At 35.7% G+C, this 15,834-nt stretch overlaps 1 protein-coding gene across 16 annotated transcripts in view; it reads left to right on the top strand.

The window, feature by feature from the left end:
* Positions 1–15,834, top strand: part of ORC4 (origin recognition complex subunit 4) — an 85,991-nt gene that overhangs the window by 63,850 nt on the left and 6,307 nt on the right. For 9 of the 16 annotated variants that reach the window (XM_072757724.1, XM_072757719.1, XM_072757718.1 and 6 more), the window contains 2 exons: positions 1,225–1,398; positions 8,767–8,853. In XM_072757724.1, the coding sequence (XP_072613825.1) occupies positions 1,225–1,398; positions 8,767–8,853 (261 nt within the window). Of the gene's footprint in view, positions 1–1,224; positions 1,399–8,766; positions 8,854–9,805; positions 9,824–15,834 lie in introns of all 16 variants that reach the window. The other 7 variants (XM_026008004.2, XM_026008006.2, XM_072757725.1 and 4 more) reach the window with 1 other exon arrangement.

Below are 15,834 nucleotides of genomic sequence, written 5' to 3'. Positions count from 1 at the left end.
TTCTCTCTGGAAGTAGGTTTTTTTGGTTTTGTTTTGTTTTTTTACTATTCCCTTTATTCCCACATTGCCAACTTCTGCCCTCACTGTCCACCACTCTGATGTCTTTCACTTCCACCTCTTTCTTTCTCCTCCCAAGTTAAAGCTCTTAATTATTGCTTGCATAGAGTGTTGTTTCCACTGCCTTTCAGCTTCCTACCTCTATGGATGATGTAGAGCTGCTCCTTAATAGCAAATTTATAATATTGCTATCTCTATACATAATGTCTTTTCTTTTAATTATGCTGGCACTATATTTTTAAACAAAAAAAAATTCCAGGTTTTTCATTCACTTTCTCCCTACCAACTCCAAGCTGTTAATCTTGCCTGTCATCTTTTCTCGACTAACCATGATCCCATTTTGATCATTTGAATTCTTTCCTCTATTTGATACCTAGCTATTATGAAAATCATCTGGGTAGATTTTAAAATCGATAATTTAGGGCCTCACCACAGCTTTTTTTTTCCTTACAGAAAATTGATACTAAACTTGATTCCTAACTTCTTAAGGAAAAATAGCACAAATGCAAGCAGTTTCTAAATATCACTGTAAAAAAGCCAAGAGAGAGAATAACTTCTCACTGTCATGCTGTGTTCCTGCAAGTTTCCTCTCATATAGTTTATTTCAGCTTGAATTTATAGGTAGCTTTGTGTAGAACTGAATTTTTCTCCATTATGTATGCTACTTCTTGAGTCTTTGTTACATAAAACAATGAAGATATTTAAATTTTCAGGAATATAATAAGTCTACTACATTTTGCCCTTTTTAAAATCTGAATTCTTTATAGAATGTATGAAATTCCTTATTTAAAGTCTTGGTGTTACTGTAGCAGAGAAGTATTCAATACTAGTTACAATTTTTTGTGCAGCTATTGTTGGTCTTGGAATGCTGAAGATTAGCTGAGAATAGCATAGTAGGAAAAAGGCATGACATCACCAGGCCCACAGATGCTTAGAAGGGGATTATTAAAAGTGGCTTGCATAACTGTAAGGAAGTCAAAGGAATGATTCCAGTTTTTGGAGGCTTGCATACGTTTTTGATTTTTGTTCTTTTTAATGCTTAATTGTGTATTATAGGATAAGCATCGTTGCTTAAAGTGATAGTTCAAATATGTATGCCTCTAATATTGGTGGTTTTTTTTTTATTTTTTAACATGTAGCTAATACGGATTTTTGTTTGTTTTTAAGGATATTTTGGAACTCTTAGAAAAAAGAGTGAAGTCACGATTTTCTCACCGGCAGATACATTTAATGAATTCATTTGGCTTTCCACAGTATCTTAAAATATTTAAAGAACAATTATCTCTACCTGCAGAATTTCCAGACAAGCTCTTCTCTGAGAAGTGGAATGAGAATGTTCAGGTAACTTGGAACAGAGGCAATAATGTTTAAATAATTTTTGTGCCTTACTTATATATACCATTGAAACCTACAAGTTTAAACAAGTCTGGAAATTAGCACAGTTTGTAATATTATTGTAGTATAAAACTGCAGTAATACAAATTATACACTTTTTTGTGTTATTTTTTTTTAAAAGATATTTGAAATGTCATATGCTAATTTCTCTCTCAAAAGAGCTTTATTGGGCAGCCTGTTTGCCTCAGTGGTTTAGCGCCGCCTTCAGCCTAGGGCCTGATCCTGGAGACCCGGGATCGAGTTCCACATCAGGCTCCCTGCATGGAGCCTGCTTCTCCCTTTGCCTGTCTCTGCCTCTCTCTCCTCTCTGTATAGTCTCATGAATAAATAAATAAAATCTTTTAAAAAAAGCTTTATTATTTTTTAAGATTTTATTATTCATGAGAGATACACAGAGAGAGGCAGAGACATAGGCAGAAGGAGAAGCAGGCTCCCCGTGGGATATGGAACTTGATCACAGGACCCTGGGATCATGCCCTGAGCCTAAGGCACATGCTCAACCACTGAGCCACTCAGTGTTCCCTCTCAAAAGAACTTTAATGAGATTTTTATTTCTATCTGGCTTGTATTTTAGATTATTCTAAATAATCTAAATTATTAATATTGTTTGGTACAGAAAAAATTGTTAAATTGTGAAGATTGTTAATATTTAGTGCTATGAAAGTTTTATTTTCATGAATTACAAGTTTATCCATATATTAGCTTAGTGGTTTATATCTAACTGTCCAGTACGGATTCACCGCCCGCCCCCCCTCTCCCCCCCAAATCTTGTACAATTTCAGTTTTTATCTCATTGGGTCTATTAAGTCAAGCCAGGCTTGGCACCTCTGGTTATATTGTCTGTATTGGTGAATCTCATCTTGTAGTCCCTGGAGCCCTCAGGGTCTTAGCTATCTAGGCAGGATCACATGCTGATTTAAAGGTTTACTAAACCTTTTGGGCTCTGTAAATTTATCTACACTTGAATTGGATAGCCTAACTTATATGGGCCATTCATATCAACTCTGCATACTAGCATCAGTTTATGATACGCTGACAAGAATTTTCAGTTGGCAGGAAGAAGGGAGAGAGTGTATGTGTGGGAGTGTGTTTAATAACAAAATTAGAAAACAGTGTTGCTGAATAAATCCCACATGGTAGAATCTTTCAAAAATATGGGTCTTCTGAAAGTAGAAAATAATGTAGAGTCCTTGGTCTTAAAAAAATTGGGGTAAACTGGTCTATGATATTAAATACTGATGAAGATGATTAGATCTTTGGATAATTAAAGTTGGAAAGTGTATATTCACTAGCTCTAAAAAATACATTGTTTTATGTCAAAGTAATAATTATTTTATTATTTTTTTTGTAGTTTTATTAAGTTTTTATTTAAATTTCAGTTAGTGGGGCACCTGGGTGGCTCAGTGGTTGAGCCTTTGGATTGCTCAGGTCATGATCCCAGGGTCCTAGGATTGAGTCCCATATTAGGCTCCCTGGATGGAGCCTGCTTCTCCCTCTGCCTATGTCTCTGCCTCTCTATCTTTGTCTCTCATGAATAAATAAAAATAAAATCTGTACATTAATTAACTTCAGTTAGTGTATCTACCGTGAAATATTAGTTTTGGGTGCAGTATCCAGCAATTCATCACTAACGTATAACATGCAGTCTTTATCACAGGAGGTCCCTGCCTTAATACCCATCACCCATTTAATCCAGCCCCTGTGCACCTACTGTCCAGTACCCTCAGTTTGTACTCTGTAGTTAAGAGTCTGAGGGCACCTGGGTAGCTCAGTTAAGTGTCCAACCCTTGGTTATGGTTTATGTCATGATCTCATGTCATGAGAGTGAGTTCAAGTCTTTCCTGTGTTTGTCTCTCTTTTTACCCCCTGTGGCCCTCTGTTTCGTTTAAATTTCACATGGATGAAATCACATAGTATATGTCTTTCTCTGACTTATTTCCCTTACCATAATACTCTGTGGTTTCATCCATGGCATTGCAAATGGCAACATTTCATTCTTTTTTTTGTCTTAGGTAATATTGTATGTATACACCATAACTTCTTTATCCATTTATCTATTAATGGACATTTGGGCTCTTTCCATAATTTGGCTATTGTTAGTAATGTGAGTATAAACATTCATACACAAAACTAAATTCAAAATGGATAAAAGACCTAAATGTGAGACATGAAACCATCAAAATCCTAGAGGAGAACACAGGCAGCAACCTCTTTGACCTTGGCCATAGCTACTTCTTATTAGATCTATCTCCTGAGGCAAGGGAAACACAAGGCAGAAATGAATTTTTGGGACTTCATCAAGATCAAAAGCTTCTGCACAGATACGGAAACGGTCAACAAAACTAAAAGGCAACATTCGGAATGGGAAAAGATATTTGCAAATGACCTATCTGATAAAGGGTTAGTATATAAATATATAAAGCCACTTATTAAACTCAACACCTAAGAAACAAATAATACAGTCAAGAAATGGACAGAAGACATGAACAGACATTTTTCCAAAGAAGACCTACAGATGGCTAATGGATACAGGAAAAGATGGTCAATATCACTCATCATCAGGGAAAGACAAATCTAAACTACAGTGAGATGTCACATCACACCTGTCAGGATGGCTAAAATTAACACAGCAAACAATAGATGTTGACGAGGGTGTGGAGATAGGGGAACCCTCTTACACTAATGGTGGGAATTGAAACTGGTACAGCCACTGTGGAGAACAGTATGGAAGTTACTCAAAAACAGAAATACCCTATGATCCAGCAGTTGCATTACTCTACTGTGTATTTACCCAAAGGATATACAAATACTGATTCAAAAAGCAGTCATGATTTTTAACCCTAAATATCAATACCAAATTAAAAGTGGGACCTTTGTATTTGTTTTGTTCTTAAACAGTTTTGTTTATCAGCTTTGTTGAGCTATAAGTGACAAAAATTATGTATGTTTCATCTCTACAACTTGATTTGATACACGTATACATCATGAAATACCACAGTGAAACTATTCAAAACATCCATCACCCTAGTAGGTACTATTTTCTTTCTTTCTTTCTTTCTTTCTTTCTTTCTTTCTTTCTTTCTTTCTTTCTTTCTTTTCTTTCTTTTCTTTTCTTTTCTTTTCTTTTCTTTTTTTTCTTTCTTTTCTTTCCCTTCCTTCCTTCCTTCCTTCCTTTCTTCCTTCCTTTGTTTCCTTTCTTTCTTATGGGAGGAGGTGAGAATTCTTGTGAGCTATCTTATTCTAGCAAATTTCAAGTATATGACACTATTGTTAACCATAGTCACATTTTTAGTGTTAATTATTCGATCTCCAAAATGTACTTATCTTGCATAACTGAAACTTGATTCTTGCTTTGATTATAAAATACAGTCTTCTCATCTAAGCACTGTTAATTTGGGCACTTTCACTTTTTTAAATTGTTAATTTGGGGACCTTTTTTTAAATTAAAAGTTTACTGAACAAGGGAAGATCTGGCTGGCTCACTTGGAAGAGCATGCAACTCTTGATCTTGGGGTTGTGGGTTCAAGCCTCACATTGGGTGTAGAGATTACTAAAAGTTCACCAAATAAAATTTCGTCAGTGCATAAGAATACATTGGTTGAAGGTACAGGTTTCCCTTATATCCATGCCCATTTTACTTCCTTTTACTACAGAGTAATTATTTGGTTTATAGCATTTCATACTAAAGGTGCTTTTACATAAAGAGTTCAAATTTTGCATATTAGTCTTTGTTTTACCTTTTCCATTTGATCTGATTGACAATTCTGTATTTTTTTCTAGTGGTACTCTACAGAATTATATGTAAAAATGGTTGATTCTATCCTTAAAAATCAGATACTGTTCTTGCTGTCCTTAGGTGTGGTTTTTCCTTCTCCCTTCTCCACAAATTAATCTTGCCTGAGACTCAGGTATTTGTCAGTCCCAGGAAGTCTTTCTGATACTCTATCTTATTATTAAGATTATAGTCTTTAGGAACTCTTTATATTTGGTACTCCCACATTGTCCCTTTCCTTACTTACATCCAGAGTGGGACAGAGCTCTGGATCTTTGGCCTCTGAATCCACTTTTGTGTGCTTCACTCACAGGCTTTCACCCACAGTTCCTGAACTGATGATATTGTTAGGACAGTATGTTTTTCTGACAGTATGTGTTTCTGCTTTAGAGATTCAAATGCAATCTTTCATGGTCTTTGCTTTGCCAGGACTTTTATTCCTGTCCCTGCTTCCTTTCTTTCCTAAGATGACATCATAGCCCAGGTTGTACAGTGCTGACACCTGTCTTTGTATCCTTCCCAGCCTCTATTCCATTTTGTGCATCTGAGTAGGTATATAGAAGTGTTAATTAGATGAAAGGAATTACTCCTGAAGCATAATTCTAGATGGCTCGGAAAATGGTAACCATGTGGCAGGAGTGTGGTTAACCCTTAGGATCATTACTGATCCTAATATCACTGAATTTAGGAGCAGATGGTAGAAGTGAATGTGACCACTATCCTTTTGGTTTTTGGGTGTTTAACAATCTTGCAGTTCTTTTATAATGTAGAACTAGTATCACTGAAGTTTGTGTCTCTTAGTTCTAATACTTTGTTCCCTTTATCCTCATTTGCCACTTCCCTTTAGTATGCTAATGATGAACTTCACTTGAAATATTTGTCAGCACCATGGCCAGAGGGCCTGTCCAGGAAAAGTGGGGTTGCACTGAGGGAGCTATCCTTTCTCTGAGTACTGACTACCCAGTAAGGTTTTTTTTGATACCCAGATTAAAACAAAAACAATAGTATAGATAACAAATCTCACTTATGGAATCTCATCCAAGAAATAACTTCAGGATATAGGGTTGAATCCTGCCTAACTTGAATGTTGTAGCCCTACCTACCCCGGATGAGTCAAATAAGTTAGGCAGAGTAAATACCATCACAGCATTGCAGTAGAAGAGAAATCCCCGTATGAAGGAGCATTTTAAAAGATGGTATCTAATTCTTCTCAAAGGAAATTCCCTCCCAAAGTACTATAGCTCAGTTCCAGGAATGTTTACCTACTGTCATAACCTTCCCTGTTAGCAGTAGGTGAGAAGATTCAGCAGAAACTGACTAGGAGGTTTAGTACCTATTATGCTGCCACTAAGTTATCCCTGGACAGCATCCTGAGTTTTGAGTTACCAGTAAACTGTGTTACATTCTGCTTACGATCTACCTGTGAAGAGGGCACCATCCAAGCAAACTGTACAATCAGAATAAGAACTTGCTTCTGCAACTGCTATTCATGTGTTCCATTAGTGAAAAGTTAATGTTTCGGCTTCCTTGAATAACAGAAGAGGTCTGCTTTGTTTCCATGTTCCTGTAAGGGGTGACATCAGCCATTCTCCGTCTTTATTTCCCTTGCATCATTTCCTGAGCCATCTCCTATAAAGGAGTTTTCAATCCAGAGAAATAAAATCAGTCGTGTTTCAAAACCCAAGATCTTATATCTTCAGTGACTATCATAGTTAAATAAAATAGACATCCAAAGAGTGCTTTTTTTTTTTTTAATAATAGCCTTATCTCCAGGTAGTTTTTAGTCTTTGAATCAAGGTGAAAGTGTAATAAGAGATTGTTTTAATGGCTTACATATAGATCTAGACTTTTTTTTAAAAAGCGTATTAAGTAATTAAGGAAGCAAGAAGGTGATAGCTTTCAGAAAGATGGGGAGTTGGATTCAGACCTCTATATAAGAAGAAAGAGTACAGGTTAACCCTTTAAAGCATTATGTGGAAGAAAAGCAGTTAAGCAGCTATTCTTAAAAATAACTGAATTCTTACAGAGAAAATTTCTTTTATCAATATTTTTATCCCAGGTGATTTTTTTAAATATTTTCAACAGCACTACAGTTAATTGCCAAAAGTTTTTTTTATGTGTATTACTTTGCTTTATTATTTTATGTTCATCTGTACTTTCAAAGGGTACTTGATCCTGTTTATGATAAAAAGATATGTATAGTAATAGCAAACAAATGCTGTTAAAGTCAAAGAGAAAGCAATGACAAAGGAATGGGGACTTCAGCTAGGATAATGGGATAATGTATTCACTGAGTGCATAAAACTTTATTCCATTATACTAGAATTTATTCCTGAATTTGGATCTTCTTGCAGTAGAAGTAGAGGCAAACTAGTTTCATCTCTAGAAAATAAGGTTTTATGGGTTTTTGTTTAAGAAAAAGAATCCTTATTCCTTGCAGATGATTTTTGAGAATTTATGTCAGTCTTCCCCAGGCTATTTTTGGCTCTGCCAGCTGTTAATTTCCTTTCCTTACTTCTGACTTTTTGTTTAATGCTAAATGTACCTTTTCATTAATTCTAATTCATTGCGGTCACTTGGCTGTTTAGATAACAGCCTTTTCAAGAGCCTTATTGATCTCCAAATTTCCAAAGCGATTAGCTTCTCAAAATATATTTTAGTTTGCACTATTTACATTGTTGATCACTACTTCCTTCCCCTTGGTTTAATTGCTCTCTCTCAGATTCTCTTCAGTCTTTAATATCTTTCTCAGTCTCTTTGCTCTTCTTTTTCCATTTACTTCTTAAATATTAATAATCAAGTTTCACTTCTTGACCACATCTTCATTCTTTTTAGGATATTCTGTCCCCAAAATATCATTTATGATTTTTTCTTCCCTCTTAAGCCTTTGCTTTTCCACAAGTCACTATTTGACTTTCCATCAGACCATGTCTTATAAATGTCTTAATTCTCTACTTACACTATTAATTCAGACCCTTTTTGTCTCTAATATGGATAGTTGCAGTGGCCTACAGTTAGGTTTTTCTGTCCTTGTCTTACCATGAAATCACTTTGCCAATAACTGAAACTCAGGGTTACATGACTAATCATCTTCTGTCAGTATGCCACTATCTTTCTGCATTGCTCATGTTTTCCCTATAGTGCTTTCTTTTTAGCTTATTGACTCATATGGTTTCAGCACTCTTTGTATTGCTTTACCTTTTTTCCCCAAATATGGTAATTCTTACTCTGTTGTGTTTTGTGCTGAGTTTTGATCATCCCCCTGGTATGACTGTATAGTTTCCCTTTTTTACACCAGAAAGTTCGGGATAGGTATTATGTTTTATTTTTGTGTATATTTAATTAACATAAAGGGTTAAGAAGAAAATTAATAGACTAGAAATTTCATTTTGATTTTTGTATCCTGCAAATAAAACCAACACCTATTTAATAATGAATAAATAATCAGATAGAGTTAATGAGGTGCACCAACCAGTGAGGCACATTATAGTTAGGTTTTAAACTGCCTTCTTCCTTATCTTTTTTTTTTTCTCTCTCTCTAGTGTCTCATGGAAGATAGAAGTGTGCGAGAAGTACTACAAAAGCATTTCAATGTCAGCAAAAACCTACGGTCATTACACATGCTATTGGTTTGTATCCATTTTATTTTTGCTACTTATTTTATTTCACCAGGTAATTACATTTTGATGGGAATTGGATTGAATTTACAGATAAATTTTGGGAGAATTACCATGATTACTATGTTGAATCTTCCAATCTGGACTCTTCCAATCTGGAATATGGTACATTTCTTCTTTTATTTAGTTTTTCTTTGATTTGTTTAATCATTTTATAATTTTTACCACAAAGATTTTTTATATGGTTAAAATGTATACCTAAGTATTTAATTATTTTTTGGAAATGATACTTTGTAAATATATTTAAATGACATCTTGTTTTTAATTGTTTTCTTTTTTTTTTTTTTAATTGTTTTCAATATGTTCATTGTTAGTATACAGAAATATATTTGTTTCTAATGGTATAGTAAATGTCTGTAACTACTAAAATTTGTGGCTGCTAGTATAAATATGTCCAGGTACTTTGAAGCAATTTTGCAAATTAGGTTTTTAGAGAAACTCAGATGCACAAGACAGCATATACAAGATTATTTAGAGCAATGCTGTTTATAATTGCAAAAAGAAAATGACAGCTGTCAAGGGAAAGAATAAATTGAGTATACATGAAGGAATGTAATAACAGAAAAAAATGAATGAGCTGGAAGTGATACCTCAACATGCATAAGTTCTCAGAATAGATGTTCAGTGAAGAAAGTTACAGAGGTACAATATGATATTTATATAAAATTTAGAAATTAGTCTGTTGTCTAAGAATATATACGTATGTATACATATGTTTTTGTTTTCTATGCATAAATACTTACAAATGCAGTTGCTGGATTGTACAGTAGTTCCATTTAATTTTTGAGTAATCTACATACTATTTTCCATACTGACTGTACCAATTTATATTCCCCCTAACAGCAGGAGGGTTCCTTTTTCTCCATATCCTCCGTAACACTTGTTCTTATCTTTTTGATACTAGCATTCGGATAGGTATGAGGTAATCTCTCATTGTGATTTCGATTTGTCTTATTCTGATGATTAGTGAGGTTGAGCATTTTTTCATGTGTCTGTTGGCCATCTGTATTATGTCTTTGGAAGTGTCTGTTCAGCCCCTTGCCCGCTTTTTAATCCAATCGTTTTGGGTTCTGGTGTTGAGTTCTATTAGTTCTTTACGTGTTTTGGATACTAACCTCCTAATCAAATATATTTACAAATATGGGAGAAGTAATGAGATCGACTTTTTGGTTTGTTGATGGTTCCCTTTACTGTGCAAAGTATTTTAGTTTTATATAGTCTCACTTGCTTTTTTTTGTTGTCCTCACATAAAGGCAGTTATAAAAGAATATGCTGAGACAGATATCCAAGAGTTTACTGACAAGAGTATTTTTTAAAGAGTTTTATGGTTTCAGGCCTTGTATTTAGGTCTTTAATCCATTTGGTGTAAGAAAGTGGTCCAGTTTCATTCTGTTGAATGTCACTGTCCAGTTTTCCAATCTTATCTTTTCCTCATTCTGTATTTTTGCCTTTTTGTCGTAGATTAATGAACCATAAACCTGTGACTTTATTTTTTATTTAACTATTCAGTTCCGTTGATCTATGGGTCTGTTTCCATGACAGTAGCATACTGTATTGATTACTATAGCTTTGTAGTATAGTTTGAAATCTGGGAGTGTGATACTTCCAGGTTTGTTCTTTCTGAAGATCACTGGCTATTCCAGGGTCCTTTGTGGTTTCATATAAATTTTAGGATTATTTCTTCTAGTTCTGTGAAAACCATTACTGGTATTTTGATAGAGATTGCATTGAAGCTGTAGATTGCTTAGGGTAGAACAAACATTAACAATGTTAGTTCTTCAGTCCATGAGCATGGTATATTTTTCCATTTATTTGTGTCATTCTCAGTTTCTTTAATCAGTGTCTTAACAGGTTTTAGAGGACGGGTTTTTTACCTCATTGGTTAGTTAAATGTCTTTCTAGATATTTTGTTCTTTTTGATGCAGTTGTAAATGGGATTGTTTTCTTAATTTCTCTTTCTGCTAGTTTGTTATTAGTGTACAGAAACACAGCAGGTTTCTGCATATTAATATTTTATCCTGCGACTTTACTGAAGTTTTGTGTTGGTTCTAATGGTTTCTTGGTGAAGTCTTTAGAATTTCCTGCCCTAGTATTATATCATCTGCAAGTAGTGACAGTTTCACATTTTTCTTAAGCAATTTGGATGCCTTTTATTTCTTGTCTGATTGCTGCAGTTAAGACTTCCAGTACCATGTTTATTTTATTTTATTTTATTTTATTTTATTTATTTTATTTATTTTATTTTATTTTATTTATTTTATTTATTTTATTTTATTTTATTTATTTTAATTTTATTTTAATTTATTTTATTTTATTTTATTTTATATTTATTTACTTATTCATGAGAGAGAGAGAGGCAGAGACATAGGCAGAGAGTGAAGCAGGCTCCTCACAGGGACCCTGATGTGGGACTCAATCCCCAGACCCGAGATCATGCCCTGAGCCAAAGGCAGACGCTCAACCGCTGAACCACCCAGGGGTCCCAAGTACCATGTTTAATAATAAAAGTTTGAGAGTCTGCCTCCTTGTCTTGTTCCTGACCTTAAAGGAAAAGCTTTCAGCTTTTTACCTTTTGAGTATGATCCTGGTTATGAATTTTCACGCATGGCCTTTACTGTATTGAGGTATGTTCCTTCTATATAACTTTGTTAAGTGCTTTTATCCTGAATGGATATTGAATTTTGCCAAGCTTTTCTGCATCTCTTTTGCCAATTGTATGATTTTTATGCTTCATTTTGTTAATATGGTGCATCATATTGATTGATTTGTGAATATTGAGCCAGCATTGGATCCCTGGAATATATCCCACTTGATCATGATGAATGATCCTTTTAATATATTGTTTTCAGTTTGCTAATATTTTTTTTTAATTTTTTTTTAATTTTTATTTATTTATGATAGTCACAGAGAGACAGAGAGAGAGGCAGAGACATAGGCAGAGGGAGAAGCAGGCTCCATGCACCGGGAGCCCGACGTGGGACTCGATCCCGGGTCTCCAGGATCGCGCCCTGGGCCAAAGGCAGGCGCCAAACCGCTGCGCCACCCAGGGATCCCCCCAGTTTGCTAATATTTTGTTGACGATATTTGCATCTGTGTTCATCAGGAATATTGGCCCGCAATACTGTTTCTGTAGTGTCTTGGTGTGGTTTTGGTATCAGTCTAATACTGGCCTCGTAGTCATTCTTCCCTCTTCAGTTTTTTGGAATAGTTTGAGAAGTATGGGTATTAACTCTGAATATTTGGGAGAATTCACCTGTGAACCTATCTGGTCCTAAAATTTTATTTCTTGGGAGTTTTTATCATTTTTAAGGATTTATTTTATTTTAGAGAGAGCATGAGCTGAAGGGGCAGAGGGTGAAGGAGAGAGAATCTCAAGCCAACTCCACACTGAGTGGAAAGCCCGACATAGGGCTGGATCTCCTGACCCTAAGATCACAACCTGAGCAGAAACCAATAGTTGGGTGCTTAATCCACTACCACCACCCAGGTGCCCCAGAGAAGTTTTTAAATTACTTTTTTGATTTTGTTACTAGTAGTTCAGATTTTCTGTTTCTTCCTGATTCAATCTTAGAAGATTGAGTGTTTCTAGGAATTTATCCATTTCTTCTAGGTTGTACATTTTGTTGGTGTATAAATTTTCAAGGTAGTCTCTTAAAATCCATTGATTTCTGTGGTGTCAGTTGTAACTTCTCTCTTATTTCTGATTTTGAGTCCTCTTTATATCTTGATGAATCTTTCGAAAGGTTTATCAACTTTGTTTGTCTTTTCAAACAGCCAGCTCTTAATTTCATTGATGTTTTTTCTGGATTTTTAAAAATTTCTTACTTGTTTTCATTCTGATCTGTATTCCTCCCTTCTTCTGGCTTTAGGCCTTGTTCTTCTTTTTCTACTTCTTTTAAATCTCACATTAGATTCTTTCATTGAGGTTTCTCTTATTTCTTTAGGTAGGCCTGTTTCAGTCATATCAACTTCCTCCTCAGACTGCTTTTGCTCTGGCCCAAAGATTTTGGAGCACTGTTTCCCTTCTCATTTGTCTCCATGTATTTTTCTGTTATCTCTGATTTCTTTCTTGACTCATTGGTTGTTTAGTAGTATGTTATTTGGTTTCCACATGTTTGTGGTTTTTCTAGGTTTTTTTCTTGTGATTGATTTCCTGTTTCATACCATTGTGCTCGGAAAAGATGCTTGATATGATTTCAGTCTTATTAAATTTATTGAGACTTGTTTTCTGGCCTAATGTAACTTGTCCTGGAGAATGTTCCACGTGCACTTAAAAAGAACGTGTTTGGTGTTTTATGCTGGTTTTGGATGGAATGATCTGTATGTATCTGCTGAATCCATCTGGCTAATGTATTTTTTGTTGTTGTTTTTAGATTTTATTTATTTGTTGTGAAAGACACAGAGAGGCAGGTTCATCACAGGGAGCCCAGTGTGGGACTTGGTCCTCTGGGATCACGCCCTGAGCCAAAGGCAGATGCTCAACCACTGAGCCACCCTGGCTAGTGTGTTTTTAAGGCCAGTGTTTCCTTAATTGATTTTCTGACTGGATGATCTGTGCATTGATGTAAGTGAGGTGTTAAATTATAATTAACATATAAAATTATAGTATTACATTCAGTTTCTCTCTTTGTGTCTGTTAATATTTGCTTTATATGTTCAGGTGCTTCGGTGTTGGGTGCATATATATTTACAGTTATATTCTCTTACTGGATTGATCCCTTTATCATTACATGATGTTGTTCTTTGTGTCTTAGCACAGTCTTTGTTTTTTTTAAGGTCTGTTTTATTTGATACAAGCATCATTATCCTGGCCTTTTGTTTGTATGTTTGTATCTATTTGCATGGAATATCTTTTTCTGTCCCTTCACTTTCATTGTGTGTGTATTCTTAGGTCTGAAGTGAATCTTGTATAGGCAGCATATAGATGGTTCTTGTTTTTCTTAATCTGTTCAGCATCCCTATGCCTTTTGATTGGTGCACTTAATCCATTGACATTAAAAGTGCTTATTGGCATGTATGCACTTACTGCCATTTCATTGTTTTCAGTTGTCTTTATAGTTCTTTTCTGTTCCCTTCTTCTCTTGCTCTCTTCCCTTGTGATTATATGATTTTCTTTAGTATTATGTTTGGATTCCTTTCTCTTTATTTTTTGTGTATCTGTTTTAAGTTTTTGGTTTGGGGATCCCTGGGTGGCGCAACGGTTTGGCGCCTGCCTTTGGCCCAGGGCGCGATCCTGGAGACCCGGGATCGAATCCCACATCGGGCTCCCGGTGCATGGAGCCTGCTTCTCCCTCTGCCTGTGTCTCTGCCTCTCTCTCTCTGTCTGTGACTATCATAAATAAAAATTAAAAAAAATTAAAAAAAAAAAAAAGTTTTTGGTTTGTGGTTATAAGTTGGTAGTTGCTTAAATTCAAAAGCATTTTAGGGGCGCCTGGGTGGCTCAGTTTTTTAATCATCCAGCTCTTAATCTTGGCTCAGATCTCAATCTCAGGGTTGTGTGTTCAAGCCCCTTACTGGGCTAACCAATTTACCAGTGAAATTTTGTCATTCATAATTTTTTTTTACTTCCTCTTAGGGCCTTTTCATTTTTGCTTAAAGAAGTGCCTTTACCATTTCTTATTTCTTGTAAGGCTGGTTCAATGATGATGAATTCCTGTATCTTGGAAACTTTTTTTCTCTCCAATTCTGAATAGTAATTTTGCTATGTAGTATATTATTGGTTGTAGGTTTTTTCCTTTCAACACTTTGAATATTATGTATTTTGTTTGAATATTATATATTAGACCTCCTTGGATTACTCTTCTCTATGGCTTTCTCTACTTCCTGGCCCTGGATGTCTTGTTTCCTTTCCCAGATTAGGGACGTTTTCAGCTATCATTTCTTCAAATAAGAAATAAGTTTTCTTTTCTTTTTTTAAGATTTTATTTATTTATTCATGAGATACACAGAGAAAGAGGCAGAGAAGGCAGAAGGAGAAGCAGGCTCCTTGCAGGGAGCCTGATATGGGACTTGATCCCCCGATCCCAGGATCACTCTCTGGGCCGAAGGCAGACACTCAGCCTCTGAGCCACCTAGGTGTCTCTCTTCAAATAAGTTTTCTGCCCCTTACTCTCCTCCTTCTCCTTCTGGGACTACTAGAGGTGAATGTATGGTCGATATTGTCTTCATGATCCCTTCACATATTCTGATATTTAAACTCCTATTCCTCCTCTGTGCTGTACAACTTGGGTTCCATTACCTTGTCTTCAGATTGCTCATCCATTCTTCTGCATCTTTTAATCTGTTGTTCACTTCAAATTATTATATTCTTCAGCTATGATTGATTCCTTTCTATGTTTCTTAGCTCTTTGTTGAAGTTCTCATCTCACTAAGTTCATCCACTTGTTTCCCAAGTGTGGTAATCATCTTTATGACCATTATTTTGACATCTTTATCAGGTAGATTGCTTAAATAACTCTATTATTCTTTTTCTGAGGTTTCATCATTTTTCATTTGGAACATACTCTTCTGTCTCATTTTATCTGAATCTTTGTGTTTGCTTATATTAGGTAGCTGTGTCTGCTGGTCTTAAAAGTAGTGGCCTTATATAGAAGTCATTCTCTGGAGCCCAGACGTACAATCCTTTCTGGTCATTAGACCCTGGAGCTTCAGGGCTGTTTCATGTTGGCTACTTGCACTTCTCTCTTGTCACTGGGCTGCAGTGCCTCACCACAACTACTACAGACACACCAGTGTGTAGAGCTGGCCCCAGCCCAGGTGGCTGAGAGACCCAGCTGCAGCTGCTGAGGGCAGGTGGGTTGGGCAGCCCCCATGTGGCTCATTGTGAGATCTCTCCATGACACTTGTGTGCTTGCTAGTGGGTGGGGTTGGCTCCCCTTCCCTTGGGTAGGACTCATTTAGAAGGGGAACTTAGCTGGGTGGGTGATTCTGATG

Source organism: Vulpes vulpes, chromosome 5, assembly GCF_048418805.1.
Source record: "Vulpes vulpes isolate BD-2025 chromosome 5, VulVul3, whole genome shotgun sequence".
In the NCBI taxonomy this organism is placed as follows: Eukaryota; Metazoa; Chordata; class Mammalia; order Carnivora; family Canidae; genus Vulpes; species Vulpes vulpes.
The sequence above is the reverse complement of the archived record's forward strand: the minus strand, read 5'-3'. Positions and strand labels throughout refer to the sequence as shown.